Source organism: Pristiophorus japonicus, chromosome 4 (genome assembly GCF_044704955.1).
Source record: "Pristiophorus japonicus isolate sPriJap1 chromosome 4, sPriJap1.hap1, whole genome shotgun sequence".
In the NCBI taxonomy this organism is placed as follows: domain Eukaryota; kingdom Metazoa; phylum Chordata; class Chondrichthyes; family Pristiophoridae; genus Pristiophorus; species Pristiophorus japonicus.
In genome coordinates, this window is record NC_091980.1 from 130406479 (window position 1) to 130422260 (window position 15782).

At 44.7% G+C, this 15782-nt stretch overlaps 1 protein-coding gene across 1 annotated transcript; it reads left to right on the top strand.

The window, feature by feature from the left end:
* Positions 1-3349: 3349 nt before the first annotated feature.
* LOC139262586 (ferritin heavy chain-like) lies at positions 3350-12322 on the top strand. The gene is made up of 4 exons (XM_070877747.1): positions 3350-3451; positions 10975-11121; positions 11733-11858; positions 12167-12322. Exons 1-4 carry the CDS (start codon positions 3350-3352, stop codon positions 12320-12322), a joined length of 531 nt encoding a protein of 176 aa, XP_070733848.1.
* Positions 12323-15782: the final 3460 nt, after the last annotated feature.

Genomic DNA, 15782 nt, shown 5'->3' on the forward strand with positions numbered 1-15782 from the left:
TTGCATCTCTCAATGGCACTTTTGGAGTATAGATGTCACCACAATTCATACATTGATGAGTCACAATTCTACAAGTCATGTTGGGTTTTGCGTGCTGATGAGTTTCATGGCTTCATGTTTCAGATAAAACAAATTCTTCAGCTCACTCGATGTGAAAAACTTTACAGATGTCCTTGTTTTAATAATTACATAGAATTTACAGCACAGAAAAAGGCCATTCAGCCTGGCAAATTGCAGTGGTGAGCGGTCCTTCTTGAACGTAAAACACATCGAGGATGAGGTGAGGAAACGAATGGGACAAGATCGATTTAATAGTCTTTCAATCATGAGCATGGAGAGCGAAGTACTGAGAGGACTTGACTTCACACACTGAGCCTCCTCCCAACTTCATTTAACCCGATCAGCATATCCTGCCAATCCTTCCTCCCTCATGTGTTTATCCAGCTTCACCTTAAACGCGTCTATGCTTTTTGTCTCAACTATTCCTTTTGATAGCGAGTTAAACATTCTGAACACTCTCTGAGTAAAGAAGTTTCTTTGAAGTCTCTCTTAGATTATTAATTATAACTTTCTGTATAATTCTACGGAGATCAGAACTTTGCACCATACTCCAAGTGTTGTCTAGCCAAGGTTCTGTATAAACTTAACATGCTGCACAGGGATGTGGTTCAGTTCACCTCAACCGTGTTCTCCCTGTGGCCGAGGAGCTCCGACCGGAGTCACAGTGCGTATTTCATCCCCTACGGGTAACAACGGACATGATCTTTGCAGCACGCCAATTGCAGAAAAAATGCAGGGAGCAGCGCATTTATACATGGCATTTTTCGATCTTATAAAGGCCTTTGAGACTGTCGACCGTGAGGGCTTATGGAGCTTCCTCCCTCCATTTTGGATACCCCCAAAAGTTTATCAACATTCTTCGCCTGCTCCACATCGACATGCGGGGTCAAACAGGGCTGCTTCATCGCTCCAACGCTTTTCTCAATCTTCCTCGCTGCCAACTCCACCTTACTGTCAACAAGCTTCCTGCTGGAGTGGAACTAAACTACAGAATCAGTGGGAAGCAGTTTAACCTATGCCCTCTCCAGACCTGGTCCAAGACCACCCAAACCTATGTCGTTGAACTGCACTATGCGGACGACACCTGCGTCTGCGCACATTCTGAGGCTGAACTCCAGGATATCGTCGCTGCAGTCACTGTGGCATATGAAATCATCGGCCTTATACTTAACATCCAAAAGGGAAAGGTCCTCCACCAGCCTGTCTTCGCCGCACAGCACGGCCCCCAGACATCAAAATTCACGGCGTGGCCCTCGACAATGTGGACCACTTCCCATACCGCGGGAGCCTCCTGTCAACAAAGGCAGACATTTATGCGGAGATTCAATATCGCCTCCAGTGCGCCAGTGCAGCCTTTGGCTGCCTGAGGAAAGGAGTGTTCGAAGACCAGGCCCTCAAACCTACCACCAAGCTCACGCTCTATAGGGCTGTAGTAATACCACCCTATTGTATGGATCAGAGGCATGGACAACTTACAGAAGGCACATCCAGTCGCTGGAGATATATCACCAAAGATGCCTCCATAAGATCCTGCAAATTCCCTGTGAGGACAGACACACCGACATCAGTGTCCTAACACTGGCTAACATCCCCATCATTGAAGCACTAACCACATGTGATCAGCTTTGCTGGGCAGGCCACTTAGTCCACATGCCAGACATGAGACTCCCTAAGCAACTGCTCTATGCGGAACTCCTTTATGGCAAACGAGCCAAAGTTGAGCAGTGGAAACGTTACAAGGACACCCTCAAAACCTCTCTGATGAAGTGCGACAGCACCACTGATGCCTGGGAGACCCTGGCCGAAGACCATCCTCATTGGAAAAAGTATATCCGGGAGGGCGTTGATCTCTTCGAATCTCAATGCTGTGAGCGTGTAGAGGTCAGGCAGCGGAAGGAACGTGTGGTAAATCAGTGCCACCCACCCCCTTCCCCCGACGAATATCTGTCCCATTTGTGACAGGGTCTGTGGCTTTCATGTTGGACTGTTCAGCCACCAAAGAACTCACTTTAGGAGTGAAAGCAAGTCTTCCTCGATGCCGAGCGACTGCCTATGATGATGGGTTCAGCTGCAGGTATTCCTCGTTCTGAGCTCAGATCTGCGCTGATGGTTAACACTCATCTGTGCCTTTTTATCTCTAGAATTGACTATTTCAATGCTCTCCTGCTAGTCTTACATGCTCCATAAACTTAAGTTAATCCAAAACTCGGCTGCCCGTATCCTAACACACACCGAGTCCCACTCACCCATGACCCCTGTGCTTGTGGACCATCATTGGCTCCCGGTCTGACAGCGCCTCAAATTTAAGATTCTTATCCTTGTATTAAAATCCCACCATGGCCCCTCACTCACCTCTTTTCCCAGCATATTGATAATATCAGTGCTTTTTCCTGCTCTCACAATAAACTGGAACATTTAATTCACTATGTTCCCAATTTCCACCCTTCACTCACCTTCACATGGTCCATTTCTGTCACTTCACTTCCCTTTCTCGACTTCTCTGTCTATCGCCTCAGTCTATCAGACAAATATCCAATGACCTGTTTGGATGTTGCTTCAAACCCGCAGATACCTGCAAATGACCAACCTACTGAACAATCCAGAACTCTTAAAAAGACACTGAATCGCAAACAACAGAGGATTCAATGAACCTTTCAAGGTGGCCATTAACTGGTCCAGGCAGAGCACGGTCGATAGGGTGTTCTTTCTGTCTGCCTGCCTTTGTTCCGCGGCTATATCCATGCCCGGGTATGCCTGGATTGGGAGCACGCGGTGTCTGCCGGTATGATTGAGGCTTTCCGTCATCGGAGGGCACCAGAGGGAGGGGAGCGCAGTGTGGATACAGGGAAATAATATAAATTTTTTAAGTTTTTATGTTAGTTTTGTCATAATGTGGATCTGACAGTTTATTCCCCCTTATGGTTTAAGTGTTTCCGATAGCTGAATTAAAATGCCCAAAGAATAGAGAATCCAATTAAACCTGTGACTCTGGATATTTGAACTGTGTTTGAGGAAAGTTCGGACAATTGAGATCCTCATTGAGATGTCAGCCAATGATGCTCATTCTTCAAAGATCTGATTGGCTCTGGGAGTCCATCTCCCTCCTCCCTTTACTTGATTGGTGCTCTGAGAAGATACAACTTCTGATTGGGTATTGATGACTGTCACTCATCATCAAGAGTGCCACACCCTTGATTATCTTTCAGTATAAATATTGGAGTTTGATATTAGTGAAATGTTATCTTTGTACTTCTAAAAAGTTTTTACTTTGGAAAAATAAAATATTAAGATGGCTTCTCAAGTGCGTCAGAATTACCACAAGGACTGTGAGGATGCTGTCAACAAGCAGATCAACACGGAGCTCCATTCCTCCTATGTTTATCTCTCTGTGGTGAGTTTTGTATTTTTTGCCACTTTACAATGGAGACTATGTAATGTGAATTTATGAAATCCTGTGTTGTACCCAGCCCACCTATTTCTCTCTTTCTGCCCACCTGCCCCCAGCCCTGAATCTATGCAGTGAGTTCACTTTAAAGCTATAATATGATCCAATTTATCTTAATTTGTATTTATTAACAAATTCTCTTTGTTTCTTGCAGCAGCTGTATCATCTGATTATTTTGATTCTTTTTTTTCCTGGGATCTTGAGCTTGATGAAGTTTATTTGGAATACATTCTGTACACAATGCAAGGAATTCAGAATTTGTATCCTCATTCTAAATCACTGCATGGATTTTCCTTACCTTGCTGGTTCAATGGGTGATGTCATAAAAATAAATCTAGGCCATTTCGGAGGGATGTCAGGAAGTATTCTTTCCCACCAGTGTGGTGGAAATCTGAAACACTTTCTTTCTCAGCTATCCCTCACCTCCACGGGGAGGATGGGAAGAAAGTGTTACAAATGTTTCTGCTTCCCTCCTGTTCCTATTTCTCGCCACTAATTTTAAGTACCAGTTTGTATCCTTCTGTCTTTCCTCTAACTTTTTGCAATCATAAAGCAGATAGTTAATCATCAATTGTCTGTGCTCAGTGGACTCTCCCTTAACCCCTGTGACCTTCACCAAGCACCCTCAAATTCTGAGGGATTCTCATAACTTTTATTCTGTGGTCTCTGGTTCTCCTCTACAATGCTTTGATTTGTGTAGACTGTGTGCCAAGTTAATGCTGCTTGTGGTAGTTAGTTTCTTGGCATGATTGTAGCCAGTAAAATTCAGCTAGTTTTTCACTTTTTTTTTAATACATGAATTCTGCACTGTGACTAGATCTCTAGTTTTGGAAGTTGCTTTGACTTCTAATACTACCCCCTCAACTAGCCTGTACAAAATGTATTTGGGTTAATAAACTATTATTATTGGAGCATGCTACTGGTGACCAGGGTATAAATTTTGTGGCAATTCCTTCACTAATTTCCAGAGCTACAATGAATATAGGTTGCCAAGATTCAGGTTCCAGTTAAGCCTGTTCAACCAAAGCTGAATTAGTGATCATGGAGTGATGCACTACAGAAGGCCATTCAGTCCATTGTGCCTTGCTGAATATTGGGTGGAGTGATCCAACTCCATGTTACCATAGCCTGTAAATTTTTCTAAATCACGTAAGAGGATGAGACTGGGGAATTAGTAATGGGCAACGTAGAGATGGCAGAAAATCTGTACAAATATCTTGTATCTGTCTTTACAGTAGAGGACAGTAACAACATTCCAATGATGGATAATCAAGGGGCTATCGGGGGGAAGGACTTAATGTAGTAACAATCACCTGATGAGGTAGGACTCAGTAAGATAATTGGGGTAAAGGCAGATAAATGGTCCTGATGGCTTGCATCCTTGGGTCTTGAGAAGTAGCGGCAGGGATTGTGGATGCATTGTTTGTAATTTACTAAAATTCCCTGGATTCTGGGGAGCTCCCAGCAGTTTGGAAAGCTGCAAATGTAATGCCCCTATTTTTTAATAAGAAGGAGGAAACTATAGCCCAGTTAGTCTAATCTGTGACGGGGAAAATTTTGGTTTCCATTATTAACATAGCAGGGCATTTGGAAAAACAAAATTTGATCAGGCAGCATGTGCATGTATTTTATGAAGAAGTAGTGTTTGACAAATTTGCTGGAATTCTTTGAGGATGTAACAAACAGGGTGGTTAAAGGTGAACCAGTGGCTGTGGTGTATTTGGACTTCCAGAAGGCATTTGACAAGTTGCCACAAGATTACTGTACAAGATGAAAGTTCATAGGCTTTGGGGTAATATAGAAACATAGAAACATAGAAAATAGGTGCAGGAGCAGGCCATTCAGCCCTTCTAGCCTGCACCGCCATTCAATGAGTTCATGGCTGAACATGAAACTTCAGTACCCCCTTCCTGCTTTCTCGCCATAACCCTTGATCCCCCGAGTAGTAAGGACTTCATCTAACTCCCTTTTGAATATATTTAGTGAATTGGCCTCAACTACTTTCTGTGGTAGAGAATTCCACAGGTTCACCACTCTCTGGGTGAAGAAGTTTCTCCTCATCTCGGTCCTAAATGGCTTACCCCTTATCCTCAGACTGTGACCCCTGGTTCTGGACTTCTCCAACATTGGGAACATTCTTTCTGCATCTAACCTGTCTAAACCCGTCAGAATTTTAAACGTTTCTATGAGGTCCCCTCTCATTCTTCTGAACTCCAGTGAATACAAGCCCAATTGATCCAATCTTTCTTGATAGGTCAGTCCCGCCATCCCGGGAATCAGTCTGGTGAACCTTCGCTGCACTCCCTCAATAGCAAGAATGTCCTTCCTCAAGTTAGGAGACCAAAACTGTACACAATACTCCAGGTGTGGCCTCACCAAGGCCCTGTACAACTGTAGCAACACCTCCCTGCCCCTGTATTCAAATCCCCTCGCTATGAAGGCCAACATGCCATTTGCTTTCTTAACCGCCTGCTGTACCTGCATGCCAACCTTCAATGACTGATGTACCATGACACCCAGGTCTCGTTGCACCTTCCCTTTTCCTAATCTGTCACCATTCAGATAATAGTCTGTCTCTCTGTTTTTACCACCAAAGTGGATAACCTCACATTTATCCACATTATACTTCATCTGCCATGCATTTGCCCACTCACCTAACCTATCCAAGTCACTCTGCAGCCTAATAGCATCCTCCTCGCAGCTCACACTGCCACCCAACTTAGTATCATCCGCAAATTTGGAGATACTGCATTTAATCCCCTCGTCTAAATCATTAATGTACAATGTAAACAGCTGGGGCCCCAGCACAGAACCTTGCGGCACTCCACTAGTCACTGCCTGCCATTCTGAAAAGTACCCGTTTACTCCTACTCTTTGCTTCCTGTCTGACAACCAGTTCTCAATCCACGTCAGCACACTACCCCCAATCCCATGTGCTTTAACTTTGCACATTAATCTCTTGTGTGGGACCTTGTCGAAAGCCTTCTGAAAGTCCAAATATACCACATCAACTGGTTCTCCTTTGTCCACTTTACTGGAAACATCCTCAAAAAATTCCAGAAGATTTGTCAAGCATGATTTCCCTTTCACAAATCCATGCTGACTTGGACCTATCATGTCACCATTTTCCAGATGCACTGCTATGACATCCTTAATAATTGATTCCATCATTTTACCCACTACTGAGGTCAGGCTGACCGGTCTATAATTCCCTGTTTTCTCTCTCCCTCCTTTTTTAAAAAGTGGGGTTACATTGGCTACCCTCCACTCCATAGGAACTGATCCAGAGTCAATGGAATGTTGGAAAATGACTGTCAATGCATCCGCTATTTCCAAGGCCACCTCCTTAAGTACTCTAGGATGCAGGCCATCAGGCCCTGGGGATTTATCTGCCTTCAATCCCATCAATTTCCCCAACACAATTTCCCGACTAATAAAGATTTCCCTCAGTTCCTCTTCCTTACTAGACCCTCTGACCCCTTTTATATCCGGAAGGTTGTTTGTATCCTCCTTAGTGAATACCGAACCAAAGTACTTGTTCAATTGATCCGCCATTTCTTTGTTCCCCGTTATGACTTCCCCTGATTCTGACTGCAGGGGACCTACGTTTGTCTTCACCAACCTTTTTCTCTTTACATACCTATAGAAACTTTTGCAATCCGCCTTAATGTTCCCTGCAAGCTTCTTCTCGTACTCCATTTTCCCTGTCCTAATCAAACCCTTTGTCCTCCTCTGCTGAGTTCTAAATTTCTCCCAGTCCCCAGGTTCGCTGCTATTTCTGGCCAATTTGTATGCCACTTCCTTGGCTTTAATACTATCCCTGATTTCCCTAGATAGCCACGGTTGAGCCACCTTCCCCTTTTTATTTTTACGCCAGACAGGAATGTACAATTGTTGTACTTCATCCATGCGGTCTCTAAATGTCTGCCATTGCCCATCCACAGTCAACCCCCTAAGTATCATTCGCCAATCTATCCTAGCCAATTCTCGCCTCATACCTTCAAAGTTACCCTTCTTTAAGTTCTGGACCATGGTCTCTGAATTTACTGTTTCATTCTCCATCCTAATGCAGAATTCCACCATATTATGGTCACTCTTCCCCAAGGGGCCTCGCACAATGAGATTGCTAATTAATCCTCTCTCATTACACAACACCCAGTCTAAGATGGCCTCCCCCCTAGTTGGTTCCTCAACATATTGGTCTAGAAAACCATCCCTTATGCACTCCAGGAAATCCTCCTCCACCGTATTGCTTCCAGTTTGGCTAGCCCAATCTATGTGCATATTAAAGTCACCCATTATAACTGCTACACCTTTATTGCATGCACCCCTAATTTCCTGTTTGATGCCCTCCCCAACATCCCTATTACTGTTTGGAGGTCTGTACACAACTCCTACTAACGTTTTTTGCCCTTTGGTGTTCTGCAGCTCTACCCATATAGATTCCACATCATCCAAGCTAATGTCTTTCCTAACTATTGCATTAATCTCCTCTTTAACCAGCAATGCTACCCCACCTCCTTTTCCTTTTATTCTATCCTTCCTGAATGTTGAATACCCCTGAATGTTGAGTTCCCAGCCCTGATCATCCTGGAGCCACGTCTCCGTAATCCCAATCACATCATATTTGTTAACATCTATTTGCACAATTAATTCATCCACCTTATTGCGGATACTCCTTGCATTAAGACACAAAGCCTTCAGGCTTGTTTTATTAACACCCTTTGTCCTTTTAGAATTTTGCTGTACAGTGGCCCTTTTTGTTCTTTGCCTTGGGTTTCTCTGCCCTACACTTTTCCTCATCTCCTTTCTGTCTTTTGCTTTTGGCTCCTTTTTGTTTCCCTCTGTCTCCCTGCATTGGTTCCCATCCCCCTGCCATATTAGTTTAAATCCTCCCCAACAGCACTAGCAAACACTCCCCCGAGGACATTGGTTCCAGTCCTGCCCAGGTGCAGACCGTCCGGTTTGTACTGGTCCCACCTCCCCCAGAACCGGTCCCAATGCCCCAGGAATTTGAATCCCTCCCTGCTGCACCACTGCTCAAGCCACGTATTCATCTGCGCTATCCTGCGATTCCTACTCTGACTATCACGTGGCACTGGTAGCAATCCCGAGATTACTACTTTTGAGGTCCTACTTTTTAATTTAGCTCCTAGCTCCTTAAATTCGTTTCGTAGGACCTCATCCCTTTTTTTGCCTATGTCGTTGGTACCAATGTGCACCACGACAACTGGCTGTTCTCCCTCCCATTTCAGAATGTCCTGCACCCGCTCCGAGACATCCTTGACCCTTGCACCAGGGAGGCAACATACCATCCTGGAGTCTCGGTTGCGGCCGCAGAAACGCCTATCTATTCCCCTCACAATTGAATCCCCTATCACTATCGCTCTCCCACTCTTTTTCTTGCCCTCCTGTGCAGCAGAGCCAGCCACGGTGCCATGAACTTGGCTGCTGCTGCCCTCCCCTGATGAGTCATTCCCCTCAACAGTACCCAAAGCGGTGTATCTGTTTTGCAGGGGGATGACCGCAGGGGACCCCTGCACTACCTTCCTTGCTCTACTCTTCCTGCTGGTCTTCCATTCCCTATCTGGCTGTGGACCCTTTCCCTGCGGTAAGACCAACTCACTACACGTGATACTCACGTCATTCTCAGCATCGTGGATGCTCCAGAGTGAATCCACCTTCAGCTCCAATTCCGTAACGCGGACCGTCAGGAGCTGGAGGCGGATACACTTCCCGCACACATAGTCGTCAGGGACACCGGAAGCGTCCCTGAGTTCCCACATGGTACAGGAGGAGCACAACACCCGACTGAGCTCTCCTGCCATGTCTTAACCCTTAGATACACTTAAACTGGTAATAACAATGTTAAAAGTTACTGACCAATATAAGAAGAAAAAGAAAAACTACTCACCAATCACCAGCCAATCACTTACCCCCTAGGCTGTGACGTCACCTTTGTTTTTTTGCCTTCTCCCTGTAGCTGCACCGGTACGCCTCTCACCGACCCCGGACTCGCGCTGCTCCGAGCTCCCGCCTCCTCGACTGACTGCTCGACTCCCGCTGGCCTTTATAGGCCTCTCACCGACCCCGGACTCACGCTGCTCCGAGCTCCCGCCTCCTCGACCTGCTCGACTCCCGCTGGCCTTTATAGGCCTCTCGCCGACCCCGGACTCGCGCTGCTCCGAGCTCCCGCCTCCTCGACTGACTGCTCCGAGCTCCCGCTGGCCTTTATAGGCCTCTCGCCGACCCCGGACTCGCGCTGCTCCGAGCTCCCGCCTCCTCGACTGACTGCTCCGAGCTCCCGCTGGCCTTTATAGGCCTCTCGCCGACCCCGGACTCGCGCTGCTCCGAGCTCCCGCCTCCTCGACTGACTGCTCCGAGCTCCCGCTGGCCTTTATAGGCCTCTCGCCGACCCCGGACTCGCGCTGCTCCGAGCTCCCGCCTCCTCGACTGACTGCTCCGAGCTCCCGCTGGCCTTTATAGGCCTCTCGCCCACCCCGGACTCGCGCTGCTCCGAGCTCCCGCCTCCTCGATAAAGGATTGGCTAAAGAACTGAGTCAGGATAAATGGTTCATTCTCTGGTTGGCAACCAGTATCTAGTAGGGTGCCACAGGGATCAGTGCTGGGACCCCAACTGTTTACAATCTATATATTACACTCTGTCCCTCCTTCCAATTTGGTAACGTAGCCTAGTTTGTTATTCCTCCCAACTTTGTATCAGTAATGTGTGAGGAGAACACACTTCTGCAAAAGGACATAGGCAGGCGAAGTGAGTGGGGAAAAATTTGACTATTGGAAAGTGAGGTCATGCACTTTAGCAGAAAAAAAAAACAAAGAGCAAATGTTTATTTAAATGGAGCAAGATTGTAAAGTGCCACAGTACAGCAGGAGTGGAGGGGGGTGGGGGAGTGCATCTACTCATTGGAATTCAGAAGAATGAGGTCATATTGAAATGTATAAGATTGAGGAGGTGTGACTGGGTAGATACAGGTGAGGATTTTTCCACAGATGGGGGAGACAACAACTAGAGGCATGATCTTAGAATAAGGGGCTGACCATTTAGAACTGATAAATTTCTTGAGGGTTGTCAATCTGTGGAATTTGCTGCCTGAGATGTGGAAAGCTGAGACATTGAATAAATTTAAGACTGTAATACAGTTTCTTAAATGCTAAGGGGTTATGTGGCAATGGGTGGGGATGAGTCCATGATCAGATCAGCCATAATCTTAAATGGTGGAAGAGGCTCAGCTGTGGGGTCTACTCCTAGTCATATTTCTCATGGCTGGAGCTGAGATTATCCAATGTCTTTACCAGGTTAGTTGAGTAGGTGCTAGTTTCCATAACTATACATAAGTTCAGTGAGACTGAGCCCTTAAAACAAGAAACATGAGTTTGGCTTCATGTACAGTGCCCATGATGATGGGTGTGCCATGCAATAATCAACGACTCTTCTGATCCCTCCACAGTCCTTCTACTTTGACCGGGATGATGTTGCCCTGCGTCACTTTGCTGAGTTCTTCAAGGAGCAGTCACATGAGGAATGTGAGCATGCTGAGAAACTGATGGAATTCCAGAATCGGCGTGGAGGCCGAATCATCTTGGCAGACATCAAGGTTTGGCTCCATAAACGAGGGGCCTTCTGTTTGGTTCCCCTTAAACTGATTGTTCACAATACATTGTAAAGGAGTTCGTTCCAATTGCACAGGAACCACCAATTTGGACAAACTGGTCCATGCTGGTGATCAGGCTCCAGACGTCGTCCTCCCACCTTGCTTTATCCAGCAACATATCATTCTATTCCTTTTTCCCTCATGTACTTATTTAGCTTCCCCTTAAATACATCCATGCTATTCACTTCATAAATTTGACACCAGTAGTTGACTTCATTCAGTAATTCAATATTTTAACACATTGGTTCATGGTAAACTAGACTTCTGATTGCATTTTTTTTCATCCTTAATTTCCTTCAATACTGCCCTATTTCCAAACTTGTTTTTACTGCTTGTAGTATTACATATATGCCACTAGAGGGCACTGCAGTCAGACTTGCAGGTTACCTGTACAGGTGTGGCAGGCCACCAGGTGTGATCCTCACCACTGGAGTTCCATTAAACGCACTAAGGTCAATACAGTTAATGTACAATACATTACCTCGTGGAGTCATTATCAGAGTATCTAAAGACAAAAAATACTTGGTTTGTTTTAATCTGACTTTCCTCTTCAGAAACCAGAGCAGGATGAGTGGAGCAATGGTCTGGAGGCCATGCAGAGAGCTCTGCAAATGGAGAAGAATGTGAACCAGAGTCTGTTGGATCTGCACAAACTCTCCACTGGGAGCACTGACCCTCATGTAAGTTCCTAATGCTTCAATGTGGGCTTTTGGGTAAGTTGCTGTCCTTGAACTTAATTTAAAAAGATCTCTGTGCCAATAAGCTTTGTGTTGGGTCTATTTTAGGGTAGATATTGTAAGTGTCTGATCCTAGCACCTTTTTGTATAGCAAGTTTTCATCTAAATGATGCAGTAATTCCATCAATTTCAATTGCACCACTTAACTATCCTCAGTCCAAGAGGACTAAAATTCAAACTCTCAAGCAGTAAGCTCCAATGTTCCTTGATATCTGCTACTGGCCATAACTCCTTTTCTGTTTCTCCTTCAGTTGTGTGACTTCCTGGAGACCCACTACTTGGATGAACAAGTGAAGATGATCAAGAAGCTTGGCGATCACATCACCAACCTGAAGAGACTGGGAGCCCCTGAGAATGGCCTGGGAGCGTACCTGTTTGACAAGCACACCCTGGGGGAGAGTGACTGAAGCTTCTGATCAGTACTCATGTTTATACAAATGTGTGTGAAACTCTGTCCTACATAGAATGGTGGCTTTGTACAGGCTGAGACCTAGCCTCTTGATGTGAAATGTAATCAACTGTAAATAAGCTGTTCAATATTGGACTGGGTTTTGTCTCCTAGCAAGTTAGTGGTTACTTATTTTCCATGTACCATAACTTGTTTGCAGCACAAGTATTGCATTCGGCTATGCAACAATCATACATTGGCCTCCTATGCTGTAACCACTCAACTGGCTCTCCAAGAGCACTTCAGCTCGTCCTACTCCCTTGCATTTTCCCTGTTGCCCTGCAATGTTTTTCCTTCATGTACTTGTTCAATCCTATGATTGAAACTGCTTTCACCACCCTCTCAGGCAGTGCAATCCAGATATTAACCACTCATTGCATAAAAGTTTATCCTCATGTCAGCTGTGGTACTTCTGCCAATTGTCTTAAATTTGTGTCTGCTGGTTCTCGTCCCTTCTACCAGTGTTAATAGTCATATAGTTTTGCTCTTTGCTGGGGTAATTTCAATATATTGACAGTTATATTCATAAAAACATAAGAGCAGTCGTTGTCTATTTGGTTCTTTAAAGACTGCACCACCATTAAATATGATCATAACTAATTCTTTACCACCACCATGTTCATGCTTTTACCCCATAGCCCTGGATGCCTTTTGTATCAAGATATCTCACATCCTTCTTAAATATATTCAGAAATTGGCCTCCACTGCCTTCTGTCGTCAATACTTCCCCAATTTCCCCATCCTGAGTGAAAACATTTATCATCTTTGTGCTAAATTTCCTACAGTATATTCTGAGCCTGTGACTTTTTATTCTCAACTTCCCAGCAAAGGGCTACTTCCTCCCCACATCCAATCTCTCCAAACCAGTCTGAATTTTATGATTTAATAAGATCCCCTTTCACTCTTCTGGTGAATACAGGACTGGTCAAACTATTCTCTCTTCATACGACAATCTTTCCATCCAAGGAATCAGTCTGTGGAACTTCGCTGCGCTCTTAAGGAGACCCAAAACTGTGCACAATACACCAGGTGTAGTTTCACCAAGGCCATGTATAATTGTAGTAAGACATCCTTGCTCCTGTACTGTGGGAAAAATTGGAAATATTACATTTGGTTTCTTCCTCCAAATCTATTTATATATGTGATTAGTTGGGGCCCAAGCACCGATCCCTGTGGTATCCCACTAGTCACGACACACCACCCAGGAAAAGACCTGTTTATTCCGACTGTGTTTTCTATCAATTAACCAATTTTCAATCCATAGTATATTACCCCCAATCCCATGTGCTTTAATTTTGCACACTAACCGCTTGTGGGACTTTATCAAAGGCCTTCTGAAAATCCAAATACACGACATCCACTGGTTCTCCCTTATCTAATCTCAGTTACATCCTCGAAAAAAACTCCAGTAGGTTTGTCAAACACAATTTTCTTTTCATAAATCCATATTGACTTTGTCTAATCCCGTTGATATTTTCTAAGTGTCCCTTTATCACATTCTACTAATGTTAGGCTAACCGGGCTGCAGTTACCTGTTTTCTTTCTCCTTCCTTTTTAAAATAGTGGCGTTACATTTGCCACTCTCCATTCTACGGCAACTGTTCCATAATCTGTAGAAATTTGGAAGATGATAACCAATGCAACCACTATTTCCATGACTACCACTTTTATTCCTCTGGGATGCAAATTATCAGGCCCTGGGGATTTATCAGCTTTCAGTCCCATTAGTTTCTCCAGCACTATTTTCTGACTAATAATCATTACCTTTAATTTCTCTTGCTCACGAGATCCTTAGTTCCCTAGCATTTCTGTGATATTATTTGTGTCCTCTTCTGTAAAGACAGAACCAAAGTATTCAATTGTTCTGCCATTTCCTTGTTCCCCATTATAAATGATCCCATTTGTGACTGAAAAGGACCTACATTTGTCTTCACTTATCTTTTTCTTTTTACAGACTGGGAGAAACTTTTACAGTCAGTTTTTATGATCCTTGCAAGTTTAGTCTCACACTATTTTCCTCCTCTTAAACAATCTCTTGGTCCTTTTTTGCTGAATACTAAATTGCTCCCAATCCTCAGGATTGCTACTTGTTCTGGCAACTTTGTATGACTCCTCTTTGGATCTAATACTATCCTTATATTCTTGTGTAAACCATGGTTGGGCCACTTTTCCTTTTGTGTTTTTGCAGCAGAAAGGAATGTATAATTGTTGCAATTCATGCATTCGTTACTTAAATGTTAGCCATTGACTATCCACCATCATGCCTTTTAATGACTCTTCCCAATCTATCATAGCCATTCCTCATACCTTCATAGTTTCCTCTGTTTAGATTTAGGACCTAGTTTTGGATTGGACATCTTCACTTTCAATCTTCATAAAGAATTCAATTATGTTATGATCATTCTTCCCTAAAGGACCCCGCACAAAAAGACTATTAATTAACCCCTTCTCATTGTACAATACCCAATCTACGATAGGTATTCAGACATGTTGAAGATCTAATTTCAATTGTACGTATATGTAACGACTCAAAAATCTGGTTCCTGTAAACTCACTCAGGTGCAACATCATCCATCTTTATTCCAGCCCAAGAGTGCCAGTGTGACAAAGACACCCAGCTTATATACAGGTGATCATGCACACATGCCACGTGTGTTCAGCCCGATGATCTCCGACCGCGGCGCCCTCTGTGTCTTGTGACTCCCAAGCATTAATACAGAAGAGTATATCTTGCAAATTCTATTCATGCATTTCAATCTAGCGTTGCAACGCTGTAATACAACAAGTGAAAATGTTCACGTTTGTTCAGCCACATAAGGCAGTGAGACCACAGGTACATTTTAGTGTCTTAATGGAGGCAGAGAGGTTTACATAATAACATGCGTATGCCATTTGGCACATCGAGCCTGTTCCGCCATTCAGTAAAATCATGACTGGTCTGATCTTGGTCTCAATACTTTCCTGCCTGTTCCCCATAACCCTTGACTCCCCTATTGTTCAAAAATCTATCTATCTCCACCTTAAATGTATTCAATGACCCTGCCTCCACACACGCACACACACACGCACACACATACAGACACACACAGTACTGAGTGAGTGCCGCACTGACAGAGGGGCAGTACTGACGGATTGCCGCACTGTTAGAGGGGCAGTACTGAGGGAGCACGACACTGTCGGAGGGGCAGTACTGAGGGAGCGCTGCACTGTCAGAGGGGCAATACTCATAAGATTCTGCACTATCGGAGGGGCAGCACTAAGGGATTGCCACACTGTCTGAAGGGCAGTACTGAGGGATTGTTGCACAGACTCATGTTTGATACAGGTGGGTCAACTGTGCTCATTGGTGGCATCTCCCCCGAAAGGGTAGTGCCTGTGGTGTGATTGGTGGCTCCGGATCTGAATCACTGCCGCACTCT